The sequence below is a fragment of the Heteronotia binoei genome, chromosome 13, assembly GCF_032191835.1.
Source record: "Heteronotia binoei isolate CCM8104 ecotype False Entrance Well chromosome 13, APGP_CSIRO_Hbin_v1, whole genome shotgun sequence".
In the NCBI taxonomy this organism is placed as follows: domain Eukaryota; kingdom Metazoa; phylum Chordata; class Lepidosauria; order Squamata; family Gekkonidae; genus Heteronotia; species Heteronotia binoei.
The window spans coordinates 61,360,334-61,386,557 of record NC_083235.1 but is presented as its reverse complement, the minus strand read 5'-3'; the positions used below and the strand labels follow the sequence as shown (position 1 = coordinate 61,386,557).

Sequence of the window (26,224 nt, the reverse complement as noted above, 5' to 3'; positions counted from 1 at the left end):
GATGTTGATTTTGATCTTTGTAAAATACACAAAAGTGCCAATTTGAAACATCTACCACCCTCTTTTAGGCACTTTGCTGAGAAAGAAACATTAATAACTAATGCAAGGAGGTGCAGGGTTTTTGTACTCTGGTTTCTGTACCCAGGCCAGAAGCCTATTAAAGGAGACATTTGATTAGTACAAAGTTCTCACAGTTCATGATTTCTAGCAAGCAGGTGTTTCAGAGTGCTGTTATAAGGGGCCATGAATCCACTGTATTCCTACTGTTGCAAAAAGCAGACTAAACTAGGTCTTTTGATTCTTTTTGATACATTGACAACCATTTCATCCAGAACTCCTTTGGAAGTGTGGCTGATCACCCAGAGGATTCAAAAGAAGAATGAAATCTATCAGAAACAAAGGAAAGAAAAAGCTGTATGCCCTATGAATGCCACCCCTGGGGAGATCTCTAGTTTGCCAAACCCAGTAGGTCTGGTACCTTACCAAACCTGAATTTCCTGCAAAAGTTGCCAACTTGGTGATGAGATAAGCTTGTCATTCATTAATTTTGGAGAGGATTGTGCATTTTGCCATGAATGAAAATTCCTTGTTAGCCTTACCAGTTTCAAATGGCTACAAACTGGTCAGTCATAAGAATACCTAACATTGGCTTCTCTCCTCAAGAATCAGCTGATACATAAGTCTGGTTGTGTGCTCTTTGTACTTAAAAAGATAAAATTATGTGCTTGGCCAAGCCAAATTAATCACCACAAAAATCTGAATTTTAAAAAAAAAGTTCTTTTGCAGGATTTGTTTTAGTGCAGAGTACAGATTTCTACAAAATCTGACACAAATAAAAGCATGAGGGGCAGTGTGAGACAGATGGGTTGAAGTAAAAGTGGGGGTTTAAAGTAGACCTGGAAAGAAACAGGAAGTTATGCAGTGCATTTATAACCTTTGGATCCCTTATGGACTTTTGTATGTTATACTTTGATTTCATGCTTAGCGCCAGAAGAATTAAGATTAGGACACTTCCTGTCACTCACTGCATAGTGCTGGTTGTTAAACTGGAAGGAGCTGGGGATAACTTTGGAGAAGTGCTGTCGTTACCATGACTTCCCAGCGGAGCATGTGCTTAGGATGCAGCCGAATGGAAGTGTTCTCTGCGTTGCACATGCATAGTGCCCTATAAAATAATTTCTAATATTATGGAGAAGTCAGCAGGAATACTGAACTTGGGTGCATCACCCCTAAGACCAGTGCTGAATGCTTCTGTAGTAGTAACAAGCCAGCTGAGAATGAAGCTGTCAGCTGGATAAGGCAAAGGAATCCAGATGGACCTTGCACACAGACTTCTTGGTTCTTTCCTGTTGGCCTAGTGCAGAGCCAGTTCTGGCTGAATTAGTGTCCTGTCCTTGGGAGAAGGTTGTCATAAATTATGGTAAATGAGCTCCTATACACCCACAAATATCACATCAGACGCACTTTCAAGGAATGTACTGTTTATTGGCAATTTGCAAATGACTGTCTCGGCCTGGACTTCTGGTTACAAGCAGAGTTTTGCCGTTAAACAGAGCGCTAAACTTGTAACAGCAGAGCAACCCCGGCAAGAATCCACTTAGCTGGCTTCTCTTTTGTCTTCAGGTTGAAGGTCCAGACATAGGTGGGGCCTCGCATGCGTGTCTTGTACACAGGACACTCGTACATGTTCTTGATATCCATGCGATCTACGGGGATGGCTCTGATGAAGATGACGGGTGTCGGCGGTGTCAGCTCTTTCAGCCGTGCATCAGTGATAACACCCGTCTGAGTATCCCAGCGAGCACCTGCCGTGGAAAAGAATTCTTGAGACTGTGGCCTGCTGATCCATCCCAGAGGATGCTTCGTTTGCAACAAGTGCTAAGGGAGGGAGGGAGCCCAGCACTGCCCACCTTCTGTCTTTAGCTGCATGGCTAAAGGCTAGATGCTTTGGCTTGGGGTGTACCTTGGGTGCTAGTAATTTACTTAAGCATTCGGCAGTGTTACAGCCATAAAAGCTGGATTCGAGCTGTGCCCTCGCTTTTAGCCTGCAGCAAGGTTCTGATCAGTGTTTCTTTACTATAGAAAACTGTGTTCCTCTTCCCTCTGCAACTCCCTTCTTTTTAGACCACTAGGCAATAGAAACATAAGTTCATTGTCTATATTTGATTGAGAGCAATGAATGGTCAGGCTTTTTCAGCCTCCTTTAAAATAATTGTTACTAGGCACAAAAAAAAGACATTTATCTTATGTATTACATCCCAAGCCTTATCTACACTTTGAAAAGGGAAGATTTGAACCAACTCCATCAAGCCATTCCCTTTGCTCCTAAAATGTCAGTCTGGCTAAGGACTATAAAATGGGCATGTGCTGCCCCCTGCTGACATGTTAACAATTAGCAAAATTAAAAAGGCAGCTACTCAATGTCTGTTTCATTGCGTTTTAGTCAATTGTTGCATAACAGAATATAGCTCTACCATTAGCTGAGCCTGGAAGTACTTTGGGAGAGGAAATGTCCTCCAATTTCTGGGTGGAGGAAGCCCAGTATTTTCACAACTAAGTATATCCATCAGCACTTAATGTTTCTTACACCTTTCTCCTTTTCTAATACGTTCGACACTCAGAAACAGGTAGGCGTCCTTGTTAATAGAGAAGCAGCTGTGTTTATGTTAGTGCATGGAATACAAATGAAAAAAATCACGGAATATGTAGTTTGTATAGGACTGGAGGTATGAAGCAAAACCCAGGACCAAACAGAAGCCCTTAAAAAGGACAAGCAGGAGAGTAAGCTTTATCTACCTCTCCATCATTCCAAAGCAGAAGCTGCATTCCACTTCTGAACATGGGAATGAGCTTTTTACCTTCCATAAAGAGCCCATGCACATAGGAGCCCTCTCGAGGTGGAGCTGTCATATCATCTTTATTCTTTTTGGTAACTTCCACTGAAAGGCACATTCTGTCAAGAGGCCACTCATTTTTCCTAGCCATGGACTGCATAATGGCTGTAAGGAAAGACTGAGGATTAAAGAAACCCGCGAGCCACACTGTTGTGGGTAGAGCAAAATCTGTTGTCCAGGCTTCCAGCTCCTGAAAAAGGAAACAGCAATCGCAGGTTACAGCCAAGTATGCTAGCTGATCTTTTGCAGTTTGAGCTATCTGTACGTTCCCAGAGACCCAAGGCTTGTGCTATCAAAACTCTACCCACCCTTTAGTTTCTCATGCTAACCTTGCAATACTGGGTGGAATAAGAGGTGCTTCGGGGCTGAAAGCATGCCAGTGTAACCATATTCACCTTGCTTAAAACTCCACAAAGGCGAGGCAAAATTATTTTTTAAACATACATGAAGCCCCAAGTGTGGGCAGCCCTTCGCATTCTGTGATCCAAACATCCCACTGTGTGAATAGAAGGCGCTTCTAGTTGTCTGTTTTCTCCTTTTTGTGCTCCCTTCTCAGAAAGCTGCTTGGTGGGGTCTGCTGACTGTAAGTCAGTTTATGGGGTACTGCCGCTTTCCCTGTGTGAATAGAAATGCCTTCATACACTGGGAGCTTTGGACCAATCCTGCATTTCTAGGTTTACCACATGGGAAATGCCTGTTACTGTGTAACCACTGATATATGTTGGGCCTAGCATTCTGCAACATACCCTATTAGAACAGCTTGTGCTGTTTTGTGTGCATTTGCTTTCTCCTTTGAAGCACCATTAGTGGTAAAGAAGGATAAAATAATGCAGAGAGTTGTGAGGAGATGGGAATCAGTGTGTACACTGAGCAAGGTTCGCTCCCTAGCCACAGCAGGATTTACCTCCTCTTACCACTTTTGGCTAGTTTTGTTCACTTAAGTAAAACTGCTGGTATGTTTGAATTTTTTTTGGGGGGGGGGGTGGCGCTAAATCAGCATTACCCACATTTCTAGGCCTTTTAATTAGCAGTATCTCTAGTTGCTACATGACTGACTTATATGCAGCTACAACGATCAACTAACTGCTTTTGGTAGCTTCTCCAATCTTACGTTTTGATTGAAATCAGTACGAAGTCACGAGCCACGAGAGCGAACTAAAGACTATCGCGATTCGACTAAAGAATGAGTATGGAATTTTTTGTAGAATCGTCGCCAGCTGTTTGGGAAATGGCAAACTCGCACTTAAAAGAAATCGGAAGGCTTTAACTGAGGCAAATATCCTTACCCTGATTCGAAGCAGTAGGTCCGTATACCATGCTGCTAAGCCAAGCAAAGATGGGTAGGCTCGGTTGGTCCAGGACTCAGGCACATTGTCGTAAAACAAGGCATTTGACAGGTCCTCCATGTCTGTCGTGATTGTCAGCTCTCCCTGAAGGGGGATGATGGTGGTGAAAGCTCTTAGTTGGATTCCTGTATCATCATCAGTCTCTCGGGCTATATAGCCCATTTGGAGCATTATCAATGTAATCTTAAGAAAAGGGTGTCTCTCTTCATCTAAGGTTCTGATTATTTTAATGCATTGGGGGCCATCTCTGGATGAGGCTCTATACAAACATTCCCCCCCACACACACACACATCATTTTATTAGAGAATAAACTCAAAAGAAAACAAATATACAATAACAATATAGTAAGAATACACCTTAAAAGTGATATATGGAAAAATTGGCAGTGTAACAAAGATACATTGGTACATAGGAACAGAAGCCACAAGAACCTAATAATTATACTGATGGCATCTGCTGTGGATTTGAATTCTTGTTTAGATGATAGAAATTCCAAAACAGATAACCAAACAGTTGCAAAGGACAATGACTATGGGTCGAATTCATTTTGCAATATAGAATCTGCAAGTTTATCCATCACACAAAACTCCTTCAATTTCATAACCCATCTGACACTGTGAGCCTTTTATCACACTTCCAAAATTTAGCAACGACAGCACTGGCAGAATCAATGGCAACACAGAGCTTTTCTACCAAAAGATTAGACGGACAAGGAGAACAGAATTGCCATTGCTTCAATACCAGATGCTCGATGTCAAATGGAACTTTGTAGTGAGTTACGTTAAAAATCTGGTTTACCACTAGTAGCCAGAATTCTTTGATAAATTTACAGTCCCATCAGCAGTGCCAGTAAGTCCTTATTTCTTTGCAACCATGCCAGCAGAAAGGCGATGCTTGCTTTTAAGAGAAATGAATCTTATGGGGAGTTAAACACCAGCATGTTGGGGTTTTAAAAAATTGTTCTCGTATGAGAACAGTTTTTGTTCAGAAAATTAAAGATTGCCAGTTTGACTTCTAGTAATCCATTTTTGCTGGATGAGGAACTTTTGGCCTTACAGTTCCAATGGCAAAGTACTTATCCAGTTTCTGTGAGCTGCTGTATGTGGGCTCAGCTGCCTTGGCCCTTAGAGCCAGTGGGGTTTCCCCAGCTGGTCAGCAGCAGTATTGCCTTCAGATTCTCCAGGGGGCCAGAACACAAAGCCCTGCCTATAAGAAGGAGCGGGAGTGAAGCACAGCTAAGTTATCACCTTGAAACCAGTCTGCTTCTTGTAAACCCTGCCCCCAATAATGTGTTTATTTATTTAGGAGAGTTATGTTCTGCCCTATCCCACAAGCGGACTCAGGGCGGATTACAACATCATTAAACAATTATAATAAAGGCAATTAAATCAATCAATAAAAATCCACTTGCATCATAGGGTCCAGTGTTGGCTTTTTCAAAAGTGGGCGAATCGCTGCCTCCTTCAAACCCTCTGGGAAAGTCCCAGAAGAAAGGGACAAGTTGACAATTTCGCCCAGAGAGTCCCAAATGCCTACCCCACGTGCTTTAATCAGTCAGGATGGACATGGGTCAAGGAGACAGGAAGTTGGCTTCAGAGCTGACAGGATCCTGTCAACATCTTCCCAAGAGAGTCAGCTGAAGTGGTCCAAAATTGGACCTGAAGATGGACAAGGGGCTTCCAGTTCCCTTACTGTATCAATTCTGGCCAGAAGATCATGGCAGAGAGACAAGACTTTAGCCATAGAATAGGTCACAAAAGCCTTACAGCCAATGTCTAGTCCCCTGTTTTGTTTGCCTGATGGCAATGGACTTAGAGACAAAATTGTTCTAAATATCTGAGCCAGGTGCAACTTTGCAGCTGCAATGGAGGCTGCATAGAACTCCTCCTTAGCAGACTTCACTGCCATTGCATAGACCTTCATAAGCATTCTATAAGAAGCTGTAGCCTCTTTGTCATGAGTATGCTGCCCCATTCGCTCTAGTCATCTCAGCTGCTACTTCATCCTTCGCAGCTCCAAAGTGCGCCATGGAGCTGCTTTGGTGCGGCAATGGAGAGGACCCCAGGAGTGATGTCATCGATGGCTGTGGAGAGTCGCAAATGCCAATCCTTCACCTGCTCATCTAACAACCTGTCGGGGCATTGGATCCACCAGAGCTTCCTGAAGCTGCTCTGGGTCCATTAAGCAAAAATGTGCTCACCACCTAAACAGGCAGGGTTTTGCATCCCCAGTTGGATCTTCAGAGCAAAGTGGTCTGACAATGGAACTGCATTCACGGCTACCAGGTCCACATGTGTCCCTACCCCCAAAATCAAATCCAGCATATGTCCAACCTGATGTAGAGAATGTGCTAGAATGTTCATGCCTCCAGGCAGTGAATTTCTTTTGCTCTGAATTGCATAGTTGACTTGAGCCACAAGGTAAGGTAGGATGTAAATGTTATAAGAAAATTTGTAAACTACCTGCTTGTAAGTATGAATTAAATCTGAGCAAGTAGCAAGCACCTCTCAGTTTTCAGGTGTACACAAACACTGGCATATGCAATATTTTGGCTGGGAAAATAATATTTTAGAAAATAAATGTATCATAGTCTACTAGGTAAAAGTGTCCTTTAGCTAGAGTACCAGGGGAGACGAAAATCAGAGATCGGATGAGTTAGTCTGTAGAGCTACTTGAGAGATGCCCCAAGCCGTTTCTAAGTCAGTTGACCATTAAATTTGTTGTTCCAGTACAGTACTAGCAATTGCATAATAGGTACCTACCTTCAATCCCAGGTTTAATTCCTTCAGAGAACGTCTAATTTCACTAGTAAGGATGTTCATGCGTTCACATTCCTGGAAGGCAACCACCACATATGGGGTCTTTTCTTGTGCCTTTGCCATGATTTCTACCATATTGAAGGGTTCTGGAAGCCGATCCATGATTTCATCTAGGACAGATTTGACCTGTGATTACAAAAGACCAAACATATATTTTGTAATGGATAATGTTCCAAACATGTTCTGCAAAATAATTTTTTCAAAAATCACTAGAACAACAGATATGCAGGAGAATGACCTTCAGAGCAGAATATCCCAAATTTCCTTTTGGCTCAAAGAAAGCCAAGCGTGGCTTTCATGGTGGAATGGACTTGTAACTCTTCCGTCAGGGCAAGCTTATTGCACACAGTCAAAATGCAATGTTACAAGAACCCAAACAGCAACAAGGTACTAGAGAGCCACTTCAGAAGAAAAGGGTGGCACTTTCCCTACCTTTTCCTCTCTGGACACCCCAGTCCCTCCTCCAGCATCTGACTCTTTGGGCTGCATTTCTAACACAGTGCGGAAAAGTTTCTCTGAGGTGACTGTGAGGAAGCCAATTTCAGCATTAGGGTGAAGCCCATACAGGTAAGGGCTCTCTGGCGGAAGATTCTCATCGATATATTCATGATATCCCTATAAAATATTTATTAAATGGAGATATTACATGTTATTAGTTACTTCTCAGCAGGTATTTCATCTGTGTAGTTCAGTCAACACTTCCTTAACTATGCTGTCTTCCAGTTCACTGTGTACTTCTAACAATTTCTGCCTCTCTCTTGGCTGTTTCCCCAGGGAGTTCTGTCAAAGCTTACCCTCCAGTATAACATCTTTATCCCATGCCTATCTGCAGTGCTGCCTTTTGCCATCATCTGCTTTTCCTTGTTCTCCATACTGAACCCTACAACTAACTGAGAGGCTACTTCTTTCTCCAGACCTTAATTTCTCACGAGGCATATCTCTTGCATAGACCACATCACTGCCCTTGCCCCAAGATGACTTTCAGCTCAGCAGGTTGTCAGAATAATTCCCACTCTTCTCACCTTGTAGTCAGAGTTGGGTGGTATGAGGAATCCTGGCGCCAGGAACATCTCTCCCTCTAACATGTCCAGACGGATGTATTCACCCAGGTAAGTTCTGCATAGTCTGCGATCCCAGTCATCAGTGATGTGCCCCCCATACATGATTTCACCAAAAAGATACCGCAAGTCATCCCAGGGAACCTAGGAAGAGACACCCAACTCATCATGGAGGAATGAACCCTCCCCACCACCACCTTGGGATGACACTAGCAGGTGACCGAATAACGGTTCTCAGTTTCCTCAAAGATCTTGGCTAAACGAAGGCAGTTCATTGATCAGACCCCTGGGGTTACTGGTTGACATTGTTTTGCCACGCAAACGATCTAGTCAGTGCATTCTTACCTTTGCATTGGCTTCGAGGTAATTAAACAATACATTGACAGAAATGGTGAGATCTCCATTGTTAAAGGGGTAAGACCTGTTCCATCCTTGAGCTCCAAATTTTCGCCGTTCTGCCACCACTGCATGAAAGTAGCAGAGGGCAAAGAGGATGCACTTGAATTCAATTTCTTTGGTGCACATTTCCAGTGTATCCTAAATGAGGGTGCAAAAATATAAAATCTGTGTTTTTATACAAGAAGGAACGTCACCATACATTGGGGGGAGGGGATTTGTCACATTTGAAGACTTGGCTCCAACCAACTTTTCCCACCCATGCTCACCTAACTGTCCTCAGTTCAGCCTCCACACCATTCCACATAGCTTTTATTAATACAGGTGCTATGATACCAGCATGGCCTCTTTGGTGTAGTGGTTAAGTGTGCGGACTCTTATCTGGGAGAACCAGGTTTGATTTCCCACTCCTCCACTTGCAGCTGCTGGAATGGCCTTGGGTCAGCCATAGCTCTCGCAGAGCTGCCCTTGAAAGGGCAGCTTCTGGGAGAGCTCTCTCAGCCCAACCTATCTCACAGGGTGTCTGTTGTGGGGAAGGGGAAGGTAAAGGAGACTGTTAACACTCTGAGGCTCTGAGATTCAGAGTGTAGGGCAGGGTATAAATCCAATATCTTCTTATTTGGTGGCCAAATAGGATCCCCTCTTCCCTTTTCACCTTTGGGAAAATTTGTTGGATCCAATCCAGTGACTCTGGACAGGGATCCAGAAGCAGGCTGGAAGCCTACCAGCAAATTACTTTAATCTGGAATTAGTACATCAGAAACACACACAATCTAGAAGGAAGAGGTAGGTAAGAAGGCTGCCATTAAAGCTAGCTGTAGCGTTTGTGGCTTGGGCACAGTCTCTGTGAATATGACTAGCAGTATCTTGTGTGACTGCCCCTTTGCTTCCAGATTCTTTGCTCCTTAGGCCTTTTGCCCCCTGTTCCTTCCTTGATAGTAGTGGTAATGGTGGGCAGTCTGGGAAAAATTTCCATGCAAGACCAGCAGGTTGGCGGTATGAGAATTCATATTTGTATACATTAGTCTGCTTACTATAGTTTGCTTGAAGAAACTGATTGATATTTGCACATGCAAAAAGGGAGGTGATTTTTGCCAGTCCTCCTTTTGCTGCTAAGGGTCCCTCTCCCAGGAGTAGCATTTTGGGGACACTTGGGCTGCCGTAAGAGAAGGGGCAGGTGGAAAAGTCATGCTTCTATGCACCATTTTTTTTTTTTATGTGATCCAGCCCACAGGATTTACAAGATGCTGCTCATACATAATCCGATGACAGAACAGGCTAGTGTAGGCTTATAGTTTTAGCCCAAACCATATATGTTTCTGTCCTACAGCCACATCGTGCCTCTCAGCCTAGAAATAATTTTGTTGCATTTGTGCTTCACCAGCTTTGAAAAGTTTAGAGGAGCCTAACATTTTCCCAGAATCAGATAACCTAATCTGACGTCAAACCACTATCAGCAAATGTGAGTCAAGTATCCCAGAATACAGGGAAATAATAGCGATCATTTTTTGGAGCTGACTTTTTTAAGGAGACAAGAGAAAACCAATTGCAGTTCCTGTGATTGGGAATGGGAATGGACTTGAAGCCAAACAGGGCTTGCTTACCTGTGTGAAGAGATCCAGGGCTTTGTGTAAATTGGCATACATGCCTGTTGGAGGTTCATTGGTGATTTTAATGGCATTTTCCAGGAGTCCCTGAGGGATAATATGAGCATCCGGGCTGGGAGCTGGCTCGGCACTCATGAAGACTCGGTAATCATTGTGGCTGCCGGTGCTGTAGCGTTCAACTTTCTTATCCAGTGTGCTCAGCCACTTGGCTACCAGATGTATGTTCTATGAAGGGTATGCAAAGCCACAATGTTGTTTGCTGCTAATGAAATTTAACTCCTTCAGAATCAAGGTTCCATAATGTGACTGCAGAGCTACATTAACATTGCCTTGATCTACTTGAATAGGAAATATGACCCAATTTCAGTCATTATCCATCACTTGCCCTGCTATGATACAGCTGTACATTCTGGGTTGTTCCAGCTATTAGCTCAGACTTACCTGGATGTTGTGGGCCTTGCTGATGTCATATGCTATTCAAACATTTTTCCAGTAGTGTTCTGAAGGCAGCATGTAGCAATAGTCTAAATAGGGGTAGGAGTGGAGTGAGGGGCTTGGTGGACTGGCTGAAAAATCCTTTGTGCTTCAAACAACTTCCAGCCCTCACTGCACTAAGCTCCTGCTTCAGACTCCGATTTTTTTTAATGCCGTCTGAGGTCAATGATGTCACTGCTGTGCACCAGTGCCTTCACACTATGAATAGTACACTGGAAGGGTGGAGGATGAGGGAAGGGCCTTAATGCAGCTGTGTGAAGACTGCAGCAGTGTTCTTGGTCTCCAGACTCTGCCATACACCGCTAGCATCATCATCGGCTTGTTTTTGGGCCTAGTTTTGTTTTATATTTTGGAGGTCCAACATATGGCAGGGAAATGCATCAGTTTACTGCAGATCATTTCTAGATCAGGTTAGAAGTAATTACTATAGAAAAGTATATTAGTTACCTAAGAAAATACAAGTCATGAATGCAGAATGCAAGGGAAGCCTGAAGCCAGTGTAGTACACCAGACAAAGCTGTAAGGTGAAGTCAAGAGGAGACTAGTTGTCATTTTAATACCTGAAGAATAACCCAATGCCCTTCGACTGCAGCCACATCGAGAGCATTTTCTGCCACAACCTCTTGTCCTTGTCCTAGGGACACATTGTGGATTTTTCCATTGTCTATGGTGAAGCCCAGCTTTTGACCTAGGAGAATTATTAGAATTAGAAAGTGGTACTTTCATTCTCATGTGTTGCTGGTCACTTATTGAAGATTGGTTATGGGCTTACCGAGTGCTTCCACATCCTTTAGTGGATCAACTCCTGGAGAGAGGATAAAGAATATTGGTGTAGATTGACTGCTTTCTTCATAGGACTTGGAGAATTCAACACTTCGTCCTTCCACAAATTTACTTCCCATCTTCTCCTCCACAAAGTTCCTGAGAAAAATATATAGGGATTGAAATGGTTCGGGTGAGCATCGTAGCTAGGGCGGCAACCTTGATTACTCGAGGAAGATTTCTTTAATGATATGAAAACTATTCTATTAGTCAGGCTTGCTCTTTTGTGAATAACCAATTTACAACTCAAAACAGAGCTGAAGGAATGAGAGAGGAAGAGAATGAGCTGAGGTAATGCCTTTTGAAATCTCCCCTCTCAGAACAGAAACCTGAGTTTGTTTTGACTTGATCATTGAATCAAGCATTCCTCCTCACTGGATAAAGAATTATCATTGAGTGAATAATTCGTAGGCTGTCAATAGGACTCAAGTTGCCTCCATGTATGCCTGGGTATTCCATGGAGGTCTCCAACCCAAATACTAGCCAGGGTCAACCCTGCTTAGCTTCCAAGATCTGATAAGATCAAGCTAGCCTGGGCTATCCAGGTCACAGCTAATACTTGAGAATATGTGTACTTAAAAGTCTGTTCCAGCTTTCTAGGATCTTCAAGATGCATAAAAACATAAGACCTGTGGCTGGATCACACCAGGAGTCCATCTAGTCCAGCAGCCTAGTCCACCCAGTGCCCAACCAGCAGTCCTTAAAGGCCAATGAGCAGGGCAAAGAGCCTAAGGTCTTCCCCCTGATGTTGCCTCCTGGCACTGGTATTCAGAGGTTTATTGTCCATCAGTAGCTACTAGCACCAAGGCTACGAGCTATTGATGGACTTATCCTTCATTCATCTCTCTAACCTTTTAAAGTCATCCAGGCTCAGGGCCGTCACTATGTCCACTGGTAGTAAATTGCACATCCTGAATCTACTGCCCATCAACTCCATAACTGAGATGTATCCCTTTATTAAGAATGAATCCATATGAGATCTATGCCTGTGTGTACTGTAGAAGATACAGGTTTCTTCATCGGCATTTTAAATTAGACTTGAGAATGCACTGCCCGTATTATAGCGTGTCACTGGAGTATCTCAATGCATTCCTATTTCCTATGTCTTAATTCCTGAGTGTGAGAATCCTAGCCTCTCCTTTTCTCCAAGTTCTCGAAAGAGCATAATACATACTTGACGGCATAAGTCATGCGGTCTGGTCTCATGCATCGCATCATGCACAGCTTCTGCAGAGCTGTCTTGTTCTTCCATTCCTTGGGGAATACTTCCTTCTCAGGAGTCTCAGACTCTACAAACTTTTTCCACCGCTTAGCAGAACCTTCGATATCACTGTCCAAGTTCTTGAATTCATCCATTTCAGAGAGAACCTGAGAGTACAAGAACCGAGGCTCTAGTGCTGGTATCTCATATCCCCAGTTACATCAGTGTGTCTACCTAATGCTACCTTTTTCTATTACACCTGATAGGAGATTCCCTATGCTGAGTTTCTTGGGGGATTATCAACCATTTTACGGCTGGGTTTTTAGAATGGTTTTTAAAGGTGATGTTATGCTTTTATTGTTTGCTTTTTATGTTGTAAGCGGCTTCCAGTGGCCCTCTGGAAAGGCAGCCTGTAAATCTGCTTAATAAGTAAAAGGTCATTCACTCTCTAACAACACATATTTTCCATTCATACCAGTGAGCCTTCTCCTCCAGTATTCTGCCAATACCTGCTTGAATTGCTAGGGTGGTGTCTTCTACCGGTTAAAGTGAAATAACAGGATCTATAGATGGCGAGAGGAGGGTGGAGTGAAATTGTGAAGATGCAATGCAGAAAGCACTTGCACTATATGTCTCCTTAGGGCAAAAACCTTGCATTGTGGGGATGGCTGGGGAAATAGGGTCCAAAACCTCTGATTTGATTTCTGCTAAAATAGCATGAAACATGGTCATTTTTAATGCTGATTCTAATCATTGGTGGATAACCGTGATTTGTACTATTGTAAAAGTATAACTCTAAACATTAGTTTTTATTAAAGACATGGAGTGTTCCACATTGGTGAATGCTTCACATATTAATGTTATGACTGATTGTGAACATGGATTTTTGCCACCTTCCCTTTCACCTGCACCCCCTGCAAAACTGATGCCAGTGGCCAGGGCCTCTCATAGATTTTTTTTAAAAAATGTGTGTTCTAGGAACAAGGGAATGGAGAGAAAAACAGCCTTTCTTTCCTTCTCTCCTACAGCCTCTTGCTTCAGAAAAATCTCCACTGGTGGAAAAGTGGGGATAATTCATACTGTTCTCTCTGCTTCTCCCTAGGTTGTGTGGCTTTTTGCCTATGTGTTCTCTGACACTCCCCCCCCACGCATGAGCATTTTGGACTTTGCTGGAGGAAGGGAAAGGAGTGAAATCTGCATTTTGTAAGCATATCCACAGAGGAGCCAAACCTCTGTTGTAGGAAGCTTGCTCTCTTGCGACAATATTAAGGAACTGCTCCGTTAAATGAATGGTTTACACAAACATGAGATAAAATGAGAACATAGTGACTTTTCACTGAATGGATGCATAGTGCATGCACATTAAGCTTGCTGTATCTAATCACAGTCTGATATTTTTTTCATCAGTTTTGGATATTTACTGCTGCACAGAAGTGTCAAAAGATTTAAAAAAGCAGGATAAAATGACTTCTCAAACAAACCTTAATTCCACCCCATCCTTGACTTAATAAGAAATCCACTGGAGAGGCTAATCCAGCTTTAAAAGGAAAGCGCAGGAGAAAGTCCAGCTCCACTGGATTCACTTCTTTCTTCATTAACAGGACCTGGAGTGAAACCAGAAGGTATGAAATTAAGGCTGTATTTCCACACTTCCTTTGGAAACCATTGGTGGAATAGCAGCTGTATCCCAGTAAGTTCTCTTCCTGGTTTACTGTTGACAGGAGAAAAACAGATTGCTTACCTGTAACTGATGATCTTCAAGTGGCTTTCTGTGCACATACATATGAGTACTGTGCCTGCTCCAAACCTGACATCAGAATCTTATAAAGATATCCCTAGCCATTTTGGAATGCTTTCTCCTCAGGCCTGGGGAGTGAGCATGCTCTGTACATGCTCAAAACTGAGGGAAGAGCATGTCCCACTCAGTTCCTTTGACTGTTGCTGGCAGGTTCCAAGAATGAGAATACTGAAAGGTGCCAGCAGCGGGGAGGGCTGGGGGTGTGTGCGCGTGACTGCACAGAAAACCACTCAAAGATCATCAATTACAGGTAAGCAGCCTATTTATCTTTGTGGCTTCTGTACAGTCCCACACACATGTGACTGACAAGCTGGAGGGAAAACGGCTGGAGAGTGCTGGCAGCTCTAAGGTAAAGTTGGTTATTATAGAAAAAATACATCAGCTACCAGTGAAGTATGTCAGACTATACTAGTATTTTACTGAGGATCTCACCTGAGATGCTGGAGTACCTACCTGAAAATTGAATAGAGGACTGTCTGGCCAAAGGGTGAGGAGTTATGGGAGATGAAGGTCAATGTTTAATTAATGTTTGATTGAACTGAACAGTTTTACTGTAATGTAACAGTTTTTACTGTAATGACACAGAAGTGTCGCTTCTGTGGGTTTTGATCTCCTGAAAGAGGAAACAAAAAAAGGGGGAGGACCATTTTGACATCTGGAGAACAGAGCCCCTCATCAGTTGCCTATATAGGAAAAGAGGGCCAGAAAGAAGTGTCAGAGTTAAGAAGGAACTCAGACACTACTTTCAAGCGAAAGGACACCTCTGGAGAGAGGGGAAAATGTCGGAATCCCTGAATTTGGTTCAGGTGAGTGAGTGTGAGCTCAGGTCGAGTTCATGCATCGGACAAGCATGATCCAACCAAGGGGAAGCATTTGGAGTACGGATAGGCATAGATCAAAATTCTTTGTGGGTTGTAGCACTGCAGTTGGAGACAGGAAGCGTTAATGCAGCCATGTGTTGAGTGGAAACGATACGGCATGGGCAGAGGCCAAAGAAAATGTCAGGGTATAGATAGTCTAGTAGTTTTATGTTGTCGCCATAGACTTAAAGGTCTTCCGATGGCAAAAGCAGAGACTGTCTGATGTTCAGTGTAAGTTAGTCAGTGGGGAGGCAGTTGAAGTTGGCTCTGCAACTGAGTGTCCAAAGGATGGGGAGAGGCGCCAGCATTTGGAGTCAATGGCAGAGCCTCCCCAGTTGGCTGGGGAGATTTGTGAAGTCCCTCCTCTCAGTGTCAATCAGAACAAGTCTGGTTGCAGTTGCCCACAGCCAGTACGGTGGGCAGTAAGGCACCCAATACCTATGGGAGGCTCCAAATTGCAGGACTCAATCAAAAGGTCCTCGGAGCAGGGGCCATGAAAAGGCTGCTTGGACAGGGTGCACCCCATGTAGACACCACCCCTGCTGCTTAACCCAAGTGAAAAACAGAGACGGGGTGGGGGGCAGCGGACGAAGGGAGAGCTGCCTTCATTGCCACTGATAGGTGCCCGCTGTTGAGGTCTGAGGAAAGGCGACGAGAAGGGGGGGGGGGTGGTCCAAGAGCTGAGGAAAGTAAAGTCTTCCACTTTCCTCTCTCTCTCTGGTTTTTTTGTTTTGCTTTTTTTGAGAGAGAGAGTATAGATGACAAATAGGAAAAGACTATTTGAAAAAAGGGGGACATTCAACGAAAAGTACTGGCTGGAGCGAGGAGATCGACCGATCAGAGCGGCAGTCAGAAGATGTGTGGGGATGTGTGGTGGGGTTCCTGACGGATGTGTGGTGGGGTTCCTGCGCATGCCTACTGGGGTGAGCGCAAAAATCCTTAGCTTGTTAAGTACCGATTGGGATAGCTCTAGGGATAGCTCTAGAAGATTCCAATGTTGGGTTCAGCACACACGCAGTACACGTGTGTATGACTGTACAGAAGCCATCAAGAAGATCCCAAAGGCTAGTACATGGATACTATCAGCAGGAAGTCCGACTCTGGAGTCTTATGAGGCCAAATGTGGCATTCTGTGTAGTGGGACCCTAAAATCTGATGACTCCTGAGCACTAACCTCAACAGTCAATGTACATCTACTACAGAGAGCTTGGTCTTTAAGGGACTACCTGTCCCTATTTTGAACACAGTTGGATTGCGCTGCCTAAGCTATTTTCTTGCCTATTGATTTTATTGTTGGGTGGACTCAGCTTTCTGCTTTGACCTGACTTGGTTGGATATTATCTTTCCTGTTGCATCTTCATTGACCAGGAGCTTTCTCCCACAAATCTTCCCTTCCTTCTTTGCTATACTTTGTCTTATAATACTTTTCTGCTTCTGCTCTAGTTGATATTTAATCTCTCATTGACTGTTAGCACTTTTTCCAAGGTAGTGAAGTAAGAATAAAGGAGCAGCTAATAAAGTGTTGCCTCTGCCGCACTGATTACCATGCAAGAGAGCCAGCATGGTATAGCGGTTCAGAGTGACAGACTCTAATCTGAAGAACTGGGTCCAGTTCTGCATTCCTCCACTTGAAGCCTGCTGGGTGACTTTGGGTCAATCATAGCTCTTTCAAAGCTCTCTCAGCCTAAAAAATAAATCTAGCTCACCAACTAGTGTTGCATAACGTGAAAACCGTTATAATTTAAGGCTGCCAGATAATCTTCAGATCTCCTGGCTATACTACACACAATGCCATATGATAATTATTAATGATTATTATTATCGTGAAGCAGAAGGGATGCTGCCTAACTCCCAAGACATGAAAACAGAAATTTCCATTACTTTAAGTCAGTACCAGCATTTAAATCTCCTTACCTGAAAAGCAACCTGGGCTAAAAATATGAGTTTGTCTCTCTCAAACAGTCCTCGAGCTGTGTACATAAAGACAGAGTATGTGATCTCATCTGTTAGGTTGATCACCCGTTGTTTTACATCATCTGCTGGAAGAGTACGTTGGATGGCTTTCTCAAAGACTACATTGAATGCCTGGCAAAAAAGAAGTTCAGACTTAGACGGTGACTGTGCTTTTCAGCATTTTATTAAAAGCCACACAGACAGGGCAGTTGTCTTTATCCACAACATGAGATAAGCCTTAACGTCAACACCAGGCTTTTAATCTGTTTATTCTTCAATATAGCAGTCATCCAATAGCCCCTGCCATACAGGCAAGCTACAAGAATCCAATCCAATCAACCGTTATTAGCATAGAAGGCTACCAAGTATCAATGCAAGATGGCCTGAGGGACTCTGTAGATGTGCTAACAAAGGCTGAAATGACTCTCTTACACAAATGTAGTTAATGATGCAGCAAATTGGCCTGTTCCATTACCTTTAGAGAGAACTGATAGATGGGATTAATTTTGTTGAGGTCGTTCAGTATAAAATATAACAAGGATGCCCTTTCTGCAGCTGGCCTGTAGTTCTCTCTAGCTTCATTAATTCGCACTTCAGTAATCTTAGCTTCTTTCACCTAAGAAAGAGAGAGAGCGAGCACAGTCTTCAACACTCCACAATGTCAGTATCCAGAAAACCACCCTCCAGGTCTTCCCTTTGTTGCCAGGGCTGGTACTCCACAAACACCTCTTACCAGTTACAGTGCTCTCAGAGTTACAGCGGTGGCACCTTGCTTACCTTTTCCTCTATCTCCATAGCTGTTCGCTTGGTTGTCTCAAGATTCTCTACCAAGGCCGTGTCCCCCAGAAAGTTCCCTGATGCAGCAGAGAGTCTGGCCAGTAAGGAATCTTCAAGTTCCTTCAGGCTGATCTTAAATTCATTCTGTTGTTTCGTGAGAGTGGCCTAATCCAGCGACAAGAGGAAGGGGTTGGGATTTAGATATTCATTTCTCTTCTCATTCTTTCAAAGATGGATTTTTTTCCAAGAAGAGCTACAAGTCCCCACCCTCAAGGTAAGGCAGGAAAATAAAATGCATTTCTACAATATAAAACATAATCTTTGAATGATTTAAGCTGATCTAACAGGTGATCCTCTCAGCACAAGGATTATTAAACCCAGTAATTTGGATGAAGAATCTCAGTTGAACATGGCGGAATAATGTAGAAGAAGAAGATGAAGAAGATATTGGATTTATATACCGCCCTCCACTCCAAAGAGTCTCAGAGCGGCTCACAATCTCCTTTACCTTCCTCCCCCACAACAGTCACCCTGTGAGGTAGATGAAGATATTGGATTTATATCCTGCCCTCCACTCCGAAGAGTCTCAGAGCGGCTCACAATCTCCTTTACCTTCCTCCCCCACAACAGTCACCCTGTGAGGTAGATGAAGATATTGGATTCATATCCCGCCCTCCACTCCGAAGAGTCTCAGAGCGGCTCACAATCTCCTTTACCTTCCTCCCCCACAACAGTCACCCTGTGAGGTGGGTGGGGCTGGAGAGGGCTCTCACAGCAGCTGCCCTTTCAAGGCCAACCTCTGCCAGGGCTATGGCTGACCCAAGGCCATGCTAGCAGGTGCAAGTGGAGGAGTGGGGAATCAAACCCGGTTCTCCCAGATAAGAGTCCGCACACTTCACCACTACACCAAACAGCATGTACAAATCAGCATGCTGCTGCCTTATGCTGGCAGCCATGTGAATGACTACAAACCTTCTATAAAGTCTAACAATGTCTAATGGCCCTATGGGAACCGAGGAAGGGTGAAAATGCAACAAAGAACATGAAGCCGGCTCAGTTTGTGCTCTCCCTGTAAGTGTGTTCGAGCCCAGCATCAGGGTTATCACTGGGTGGGAAAGCAAGGTGTTATATCATCCTATGTATTTTCACTCATTGTGCAATGCTGTAATGTGATAATGGCAACAACTTAAGGGCAGAGTTAGGATGTAGAAGCAGTTTATAAATAAAATAAATGATGATGTTCCATTTAAAACTCATGCCTACTTGAGAGACTGCATTAACCACAAATGGGTTTTTCTCAACGATGTTTTCAGTATGTCCATAACCATCCCAGAAAAGGAAAGAAAATCTCCTTTCAACTCAACCAGGAAGGTATTCTCCCTAGGTGGGGTGGAGGTGCAGCTCCCCCGTCCCATCCCAGCATTGACTACAGGTCTTGAAGATCCGCATTTGCTTTATCTCAGACTTGCCCATTCCACCCTTTAATTACTCAGCAGCATGCTATTGGAACATATTTTTATATGGAAATAGTTTTCTTTGTCTATCAGCATCTCACATGTTCTAAAATAACATCTGCTGTTCATCTGACTGCTTGTGTTAGATATGAGAGCTACATGATGAGGAAATTGCTGTGATTTCCCAATCTGTACCCTGTTTGTATGTAGCAAGTTATTCGGGGCAGTAGATTCAAAGCTTCACCTTAAACCAGGGGTGGCCAAACTGTGGCTCGGGAGCCGCATATAGCTCTTTCGCACATATTATGTGGCTCTTGAAGCCCTCACCACCCTGTTGGCCAGCTTGGAGAAGGCATTTCTCTCTTTAAATCACTTCTCCAAGCCAAGCCAGCCGGTGGCTTGGAGACTGCATTCAAAGTTAAATTTGCTTTCTTTCCAACTCTCTCTCCCTCCTCCATCTATTTGCCTGCCTTCTTGCCTTGTGGCTCTCAAACATCTGACGTTTATTCTATGTGGCTCTTATGTTAAGCAAGTTTGGCCACCCCTGCCTTAAACCATCTGGTTTCTTTTGGAATTAGTGAAAGTATAGCCACCCCAAAATTCTTGCCACACATCATTTTTCTGATAACAATACCTTCAGTTCCTCTAAGTCAGGTCTTTCCTTTGCCACCACAGCAGCCAAAAGCTGGTCTTCCAGTCCATCCCTGGTGACGAGGAAGTTGATCAATGTGCATTGAGCCTGCATCTCTGGTTTGTAGTGAGGGTTGAAGTATTTGGTGTGCAGAATGAGGCGGAAATTGGGATGGTACTCTACTTCTTTGTCTCCCATCTTAATGTACCTGGAGATTAGAGTATGTAGAAGACTAAAAATGCACCCGTCTAACTCATAGGTCACAGCTATTAGTAGCTAAGAGGGTTTCCACTGCATTTTATTTTAGCATGGATTCAGGAAACCCTAATACTTTGCTCTAGAAGAGATGACCTGGCAAACATTACAGGTAAATTAAGTTTTACGATACTACCCACTTGTTTAAAAAAATGGTAAATGAGGCCTGATACAAATGAGGTCAAATACAAGTGATAGAAGATAAACTGAAAGGGACAATTGGAACAAAGACTAAAACAGGGCTGGACATCAAAGACTTAACCCTACAGAAGGCACACAAGAAGAAGAAAGAAGAAGAAGAAAGAAAGAAGGAGGAAGAAGGAAGGGAAGAAGAAGAAGAAGAAGAAGAAGAAGAAGAAGAAGAAGAAGAAGAAGAAGAAGAAGAAGAAGAAGAAGAAGAAGAAATTGGATTTATATCCCGCCCTCCACTCCGAAGAGTCTCAGAGCGGCTCACGATCTCCTTTACCTTTCTCCCCCACAACAGACACCCTGTGGGGCAGGTGGGGCTGAGAGGGCTCTCACAGCACCTGCCCTTTCAAAGACAACATCTGCCAGAGCTATGGCTGACCCAAGGCCATTCCAGCAGGTGCAAGTGGAGGAGTGGGGAATCAAACCTGGTTCTCCCAGATAAGAGTCCGCACACTTAACCACTACACCAAACTGGCTTCTTATAATTCTATGGGGAAAGTATGTGTACAAAAAGCTATTCTGGTTATTCTTGAGAAAAAAGTTTGCTTTGTAGACCTGCAGCTACCATAAGCATGCTGAACTTCCACACACTGGCCAAATTTTTGCCTCCTAATAGCAAAACAGTTAAACTTTTGCAGCAGAAGTAGCGTTTGTGGGAATATAAGTACAAATGCCAAAAAGGAAAGTGCAGGCATAAGACGGTAATTTTGGGACCAATTTAAAAATAAGTGGTATGAGGAGCAGCCCTCAGTTTTTGATCAATATAAATAAAACATCTTTTCTTGAAAGTTAGTCCCATTGACATCAATATGGCTTCCTTCCAAGTAGATATGCATAGGATGGTAATGTGTTGACTTCCGGCAAGATGGCGGAGTGAAGCGGACTCCTTCTCGGTGCTCGGGGAGGGTGTTCTGTTTGGTGGGAGATTGAGGGGGCCCACTATTGTGGACACCCCTTACGGAGCAGTCTGAGACGCTCCGAAGTCTGGGGGGCTGCTGGATGTGAGGGAGGGACGAAGGTTTCTCCCCCAGGACCGGCTTCCCCCTTGGCCGTTTCCCAACCAACACTGATGTGCCCAGCTGTGCCGCCGGAAAGGGGAGCGGAGAGGAAACGCAAACTCCTTCCAGCTTACCAAGAAAGGTGTTTTCCTATGTTGGTGTCTTCATTCTTCGTGTCGTTTGGCTCTCTTGCAAGCTGTTGAAGAAGAACTTAAAACAAGCCCGCCAGTGAGCGGTTTCGTTTTGGAGCAGTGGGAGTGAGGTGGAGTTGGTGAGCGTGCGGCGGCAAATGGCGGAGTGCGAGCGCTCGGGCGAAAGCGAGAGCGAGAGCGAGACACGCAGTTCCTTTTTTAACTTTTTAGTAGATCGGCTGAGCGGCGTGGTGAGTGAGCGGAATTAAAACGTTCTATTTCTGAGGGGGGAGAAGTAATTTGGGGGCGAGACGAGCCGAGACGAGTTGGTCGGGCTCTCTTTTTCTTTTTTTTCTTTCTTTCTTTTTTTTTTTCCTGCTGGATTTGGTGGGGGCGATTGGGGGAGAGACTGAGGGCGAGCTGCAATGGCCGATTCGAGCCGAAGAGGGACTGAAGCGGAAGTTTAGAAAGTGCTGAAATCGGCCTGAATCTGGACGGTATCTTTGTGAAATCTCCCCCACCTTGACTTTGACTTTTCCTGGCCTCCTCCGTTCTTGGTTTCCCTTCCCCTCTTTAAGCAATCGTTTTTGAAGAACGGCTTTTTTTCCAGGATAGGTTCTATTTTTGTTTGTGGCAAGGATTAGCCTTGTCCCCTGTGCTTCCGTGTTTTAGAGTCAATTGCAGGCTGTTTAAAAGGGTAGAGCTGTAGTTTTTAGCAGCTACGGCTGTGGCTACGCTCTATTGAAGATTTTGGGTGCCTTTTGGATTACAACATACTTTTTTCTTAGCCACCTTGGATCTCTCCTTCTTCTGTCTGAACTGTGTCTTTGGGTCTCAGAGTTAACTGCAGGCGGTTTAAAAGGGTAGGGCTGTAGTTTTTAGCAGCTATAGCTGTGGCTACGCTCTATTGAAGATCTTGGGTGCCTTTTGGATTATAATTTACTCTCTCCAAGTTACTTTGGGAACTTTTCTTGCCTCTTCTGAACTGTACTTCTGTTTTTATTGAACTGCCTTTTTTCAGAGCCTTGAAATACCAACTTATTAAGACTGCTCTTATTGAATTATCTTCTTTCAGAACTTTGAAGTATCAATTTATTAAGACTGAGAACAGTGCCAACTTAATAAGACTGAGAATAGTGTAAACAAGGGCATAATAGAGCAGTGAAGAGAGAAGAAAGAAGGGAAGAGAGAAGGCAGAAGAAGGAAGAAAGAACTGTTAAGATAAGACTGGGATTTTGGGGGGCAACTTGGGGAGCTCTGTGTTTAATTTTCTGATCTAAGTGAATGGTTTAAATGTTTATAAGAGTAGTAGAACAATTTAACTGAACCTAATATTTTTTAAATTGTTTGATTGATCTAGCTTTTTCCCCAGGTTGGGTATTCCTTCTTGCTTTATGATTTCTATTGGTCTTTCTCACTGTCTTTCCCAAGGCATCTGAAACTTTTAAGCTGTCAATTGAATTTAAGAATTTAAGAATTATTGGTGAATTGACGGTTATTGAATATTGACTGGACCTAGCACTGTTAGTATTAATTTTGTAGAAGATTTATTATTCTGAGTTGTTTTTTGGGAGGCCCAACCACCATGACAGAAACAAAGATTAAAAAATTTCTGCAAGGTACCCCCCCGGCTGGGGGAGCAAGAGCAGGCCCAGCAGGGTCAGCAGGCTCAGTACCGGTTCAACAAGATGCCTTGGAAAAACTACAAAATATGGTTACTGCGGGCTTTAAGCAGAATCAAGAAGCTCTAGAGGGATTGAAAACTGACTTGATGTATCAGGTTAAAAAAACAAATGAACAACTTGCAGAATTTCAAAAACAATTATTGGCAAACACTCAGCAAGTTCATGGACTAACAGCCAAGGTCGACAGAATGGAGGAACGTGATAGACAGACCGGCATGTTAGTCAGGGAACACCAAACAGAAATTTTGGAGCTAGAAGACCGTGTGATGCGATTAGAAATGGAAAAGGCGGCAACGATCCTGCGTTTTCAAAACTTGCCTGAAGAGAAGGAGGAGGACTTAATTTGTAAAATTATGGATATTCTAAGGGTTGATGACGAAGAATTACTGGAGGATGGTCCAAAAGACATCCTCTGGGCCAAAAGAGTGTCTTCAACTTATACAAGGAAACACAAACTTCCTAGGGAGGTGCAAGTCAAGTTTGCACGCCCAGAAATGACGGAAAGGATTCTTCGGAAAGCTAGAGAATGTGAATTTAACTGGAAAGAAACTAAGGTCAAAATTTTGAAAGAAATACCTTGGAGTGTGAGACAGCGGAGATTTAAATTCAAAAAGTTGTCCACCTGGCTAATTCAACATGAAATTCAATTCAGATGGCTGATTCCACAAGGTTTGTTTTTCACATTCCAAGCCAAGAGATTTAACATCACCACAGAGGCAAAGATGGAAGAATTCTGGAATGAACATGTGAAATCTAACGGATCTGACTCAGGAGAAGAACAGGAGCAAGAAAATTCCCAAAAATCTCTTGAGGGGGCGATTCCCAAAAAGAAGCACGAAAAGATTAAGACTAGACTTCAGAGCAGGAAAGACTTAGCCAATATACCGGATAGTAAGGATCTTCCAAAATGAATTCCAATCTGGGTACCAAAATACTTTCTTTGAACATAAACGGTTTAAATGAACCTGGCAAAAGGAGGAAGACATTTCAACAGTTGAGAAAATCAGATGCTCAAATTATCTGTCTGCAAGAAACTCATATTAGATATGATAACCGGAAGTATTTAGAAAATAAGAAGTTAGGAGTTTTATATTCTTCATGTGATCCATCTAAAAAGAAGAAGGGAGTTGCGATTTATGTCTCTCAACATATTAAGTCAAATTGTTTATATTCGGATGACCAGGGAAGAATCATTATAGTAGAAATTGAATTGAACGGACTTAAAACAATATTAGGAAACATCTACGCTCCCAATGATAATCAAGAAAAATTTTACCAAGCCCTGTATCTCAAATTGAGTGAATTTAATTCTGATAGGTACTGTATTGTGGGAGATTACAATGCTGTATTTGATATAAAAATGGATAAGAAATACGATGATTCTCAGAAGAGAAAGAAAAACCGTAATACAGTGCCAAGTTCCTTCTTGCAAATGGTTGAAGAACTTAATTTGGTGGATGCGTGGAGAACAAAAAATCCGATTACCACAGATTTCACTTTTTACTCTCACGCGCATAAAACTTGGTCAAGAATTGATATGTTTTGGATATCTTTGAGTATGATTCTTTCGGTCAGTCAAGCTGATATTCTTCCACAATCATATGCAGACCATAATCCAATTATGTTGACTCTGGAGCAGCAATCAAGAAATCCTCGATGGACTCTAAATTTGCAAATCTTAAGAGAAACACAATTTGTAGAAACAGCTAAAGAAGAAATTCAAGAATTCTTTAAGATTAACGTGGAAAAAGATACCAAGGTTCCAGTTATCTGGGATGCATTCAAGGCTTTCTTTAGAGGTGTTGCTATTAGATATACAGCGAGGAGGAAGAGAGAACGTAAGAAAGTGTACAATGATCTTATAATGAAACTGCAACATTTTGAGAAGCAACAGAAAGCGAAAAATCCCAAGGAGGTGAAGGCCAAAATTAGTTTCATTCAACACAAGATTAATATTCTATTAGCAGAAGAAATCGAGAAAAAATTAAAATGGACAAGACAAAACCACTTCGAAAATGCAAATAAAGTGAGTAGATGGCTGGCATACAAATTAAGGAAAGAAAAGGAGAAAAAGATCATTAAAATGCTGAAAAGTGAAACCAATGAGGAGTTATTTCAAAACTCTCAAATGGGAATCGTCATTCGAAACTTTTACAAGAATCTCTATAAGAAACAAAAAATTGATCAATCAAATCAAGACGACTACATAAAGAGAGTGGAAGTTCAAAAATTAACTAAAGAACAACAAGTAAGTTTGGACAGTCCTATCTCAATACAAGAAATTGTTGAGGTAATTAAAACTCAAAAAAGCAATAAGACTCCAGGTCCGGATGGTCTACCGATCGAATTTTTCAGAACATTTGAAGACTTACTATTGTTACCCTTTAAGAGAGTTATTGAGGAGGCTTATAATACAGGGGTGATCCCGGATTCCTGGAAAGAAGCTTTAATTACACTTATTCACAAAGATGGTACTGATCCAGCAGAAGTTAAAAATTATAGGCCAATTTCACTTTTGAACAGCGACTATAAGATTTTTGCAGCGATACTTGCAAATAGATTGAAGAAAGTAATTCCAAGCTTGATTCATGAAGATCAAACTGGTTTTGTCCCAGGAAGACTAATGAATCAGAATGTGAGACTTTTGTTGAATGTAATTGAATATTACAAGGAACATCCGGATAAAGAATTTGCGGCAATCTTTGTTGATGCAGAAAAAGCCTTTGACAATGTTAATTGGAATTTCATCAAAGCTATATTGACTGCAACTGGATGTGGCGAAAAGTACATTAGAATGGTGGAAGCGGTGTATTCAAAACAAACAGCAAAAGTGAGTTTCAATGGAGTAATGACA

General features: G+C 42.9%; 2 protein-coding genes across 4 annotated transcripts in view; one reads left to right on the top strand and one right to left on the bottom strand.

The window, feature by feature from the left end:
• Positions 1-2,421, top strand: part of PGS1 (phosphatidylglycerophosphate synthase 1) — a 43,473-nt gene extending 41,052 nt beyond the window's left edge. For all 3 annotated transcript variants that reach the window (XR_009556139.1, XM_060253193.1, XM_060253194.1), the window contains one exon: positions 1,624-2,421. The gene's annotated coding sequence lies outside the window, so the exon portion shown is untranslated. The remainder of the gene's footprint in view (positions 1-1,623) is intronic.
• The window catches only part of DNAH17 (dynein axonemal heavy chain 17), a 206,309-nt gene continuing 181,558 nt past the window's right edge, over positions 1,474-26,224 (bottom strand). Inside the window, exons 67-82 of the mRNA XM_060252097.1 lie at positions 20,116-20,320; positions 18,028-18,192; positions 17,726-17,866; positions 17,212-17,382; positions 14,121-14,243; positions 12,613-12,806; positions 11,389-11,537; positions 11,177-11,304; positions 10,119-10,346; positions 8,464-8,655; positions 8,083-8,262; positions 7,493-7,675; positions 7,004-7,186; positions 4,181-4,324; positions 2,859-3,084; positions 1,474-1,805 (exon numbers count right to left, since the gene is read on the bottom strand). Coding sequence (XP_060108080.1) covers positions 1,558-1,805; positions 2,859-3,084; positions 4,181-4,324; positions 7,004-7,186; positions 7,493-7,675; positions 8,083-8,262; positions 8,464-8,655; positions 10,119-10,346; positions 11,177-11,304; positions 11,389-11,537; positions 12,613-12,806; positions 14,121-14,243; positions 17,212-17,382; positions 17,726-17,866; positions 18,028-18,192; positions 20,116-20,320 — 2,860 coding nt within the window. The 3' untranslated portion in view covers positions 1,474-1,557. The remainder of the gene's footprint in view (positions 1,806-2,858; positions 3,085-4,180; positions 4,325-7,003; positions 7,187-7,492; positions 7,676-8,082; positions 8,263-8,463; positions 8,656-10,118; positions 10,347-11,176; positions 11,305-11,388; positions 11,538-12,612; positions 12,807-14,120; positions 14,244-17,211; positions 17,383-17,725; positions 17,867-18,027; positions 18,193-20,115; positions 20,321-26,224) is intronic.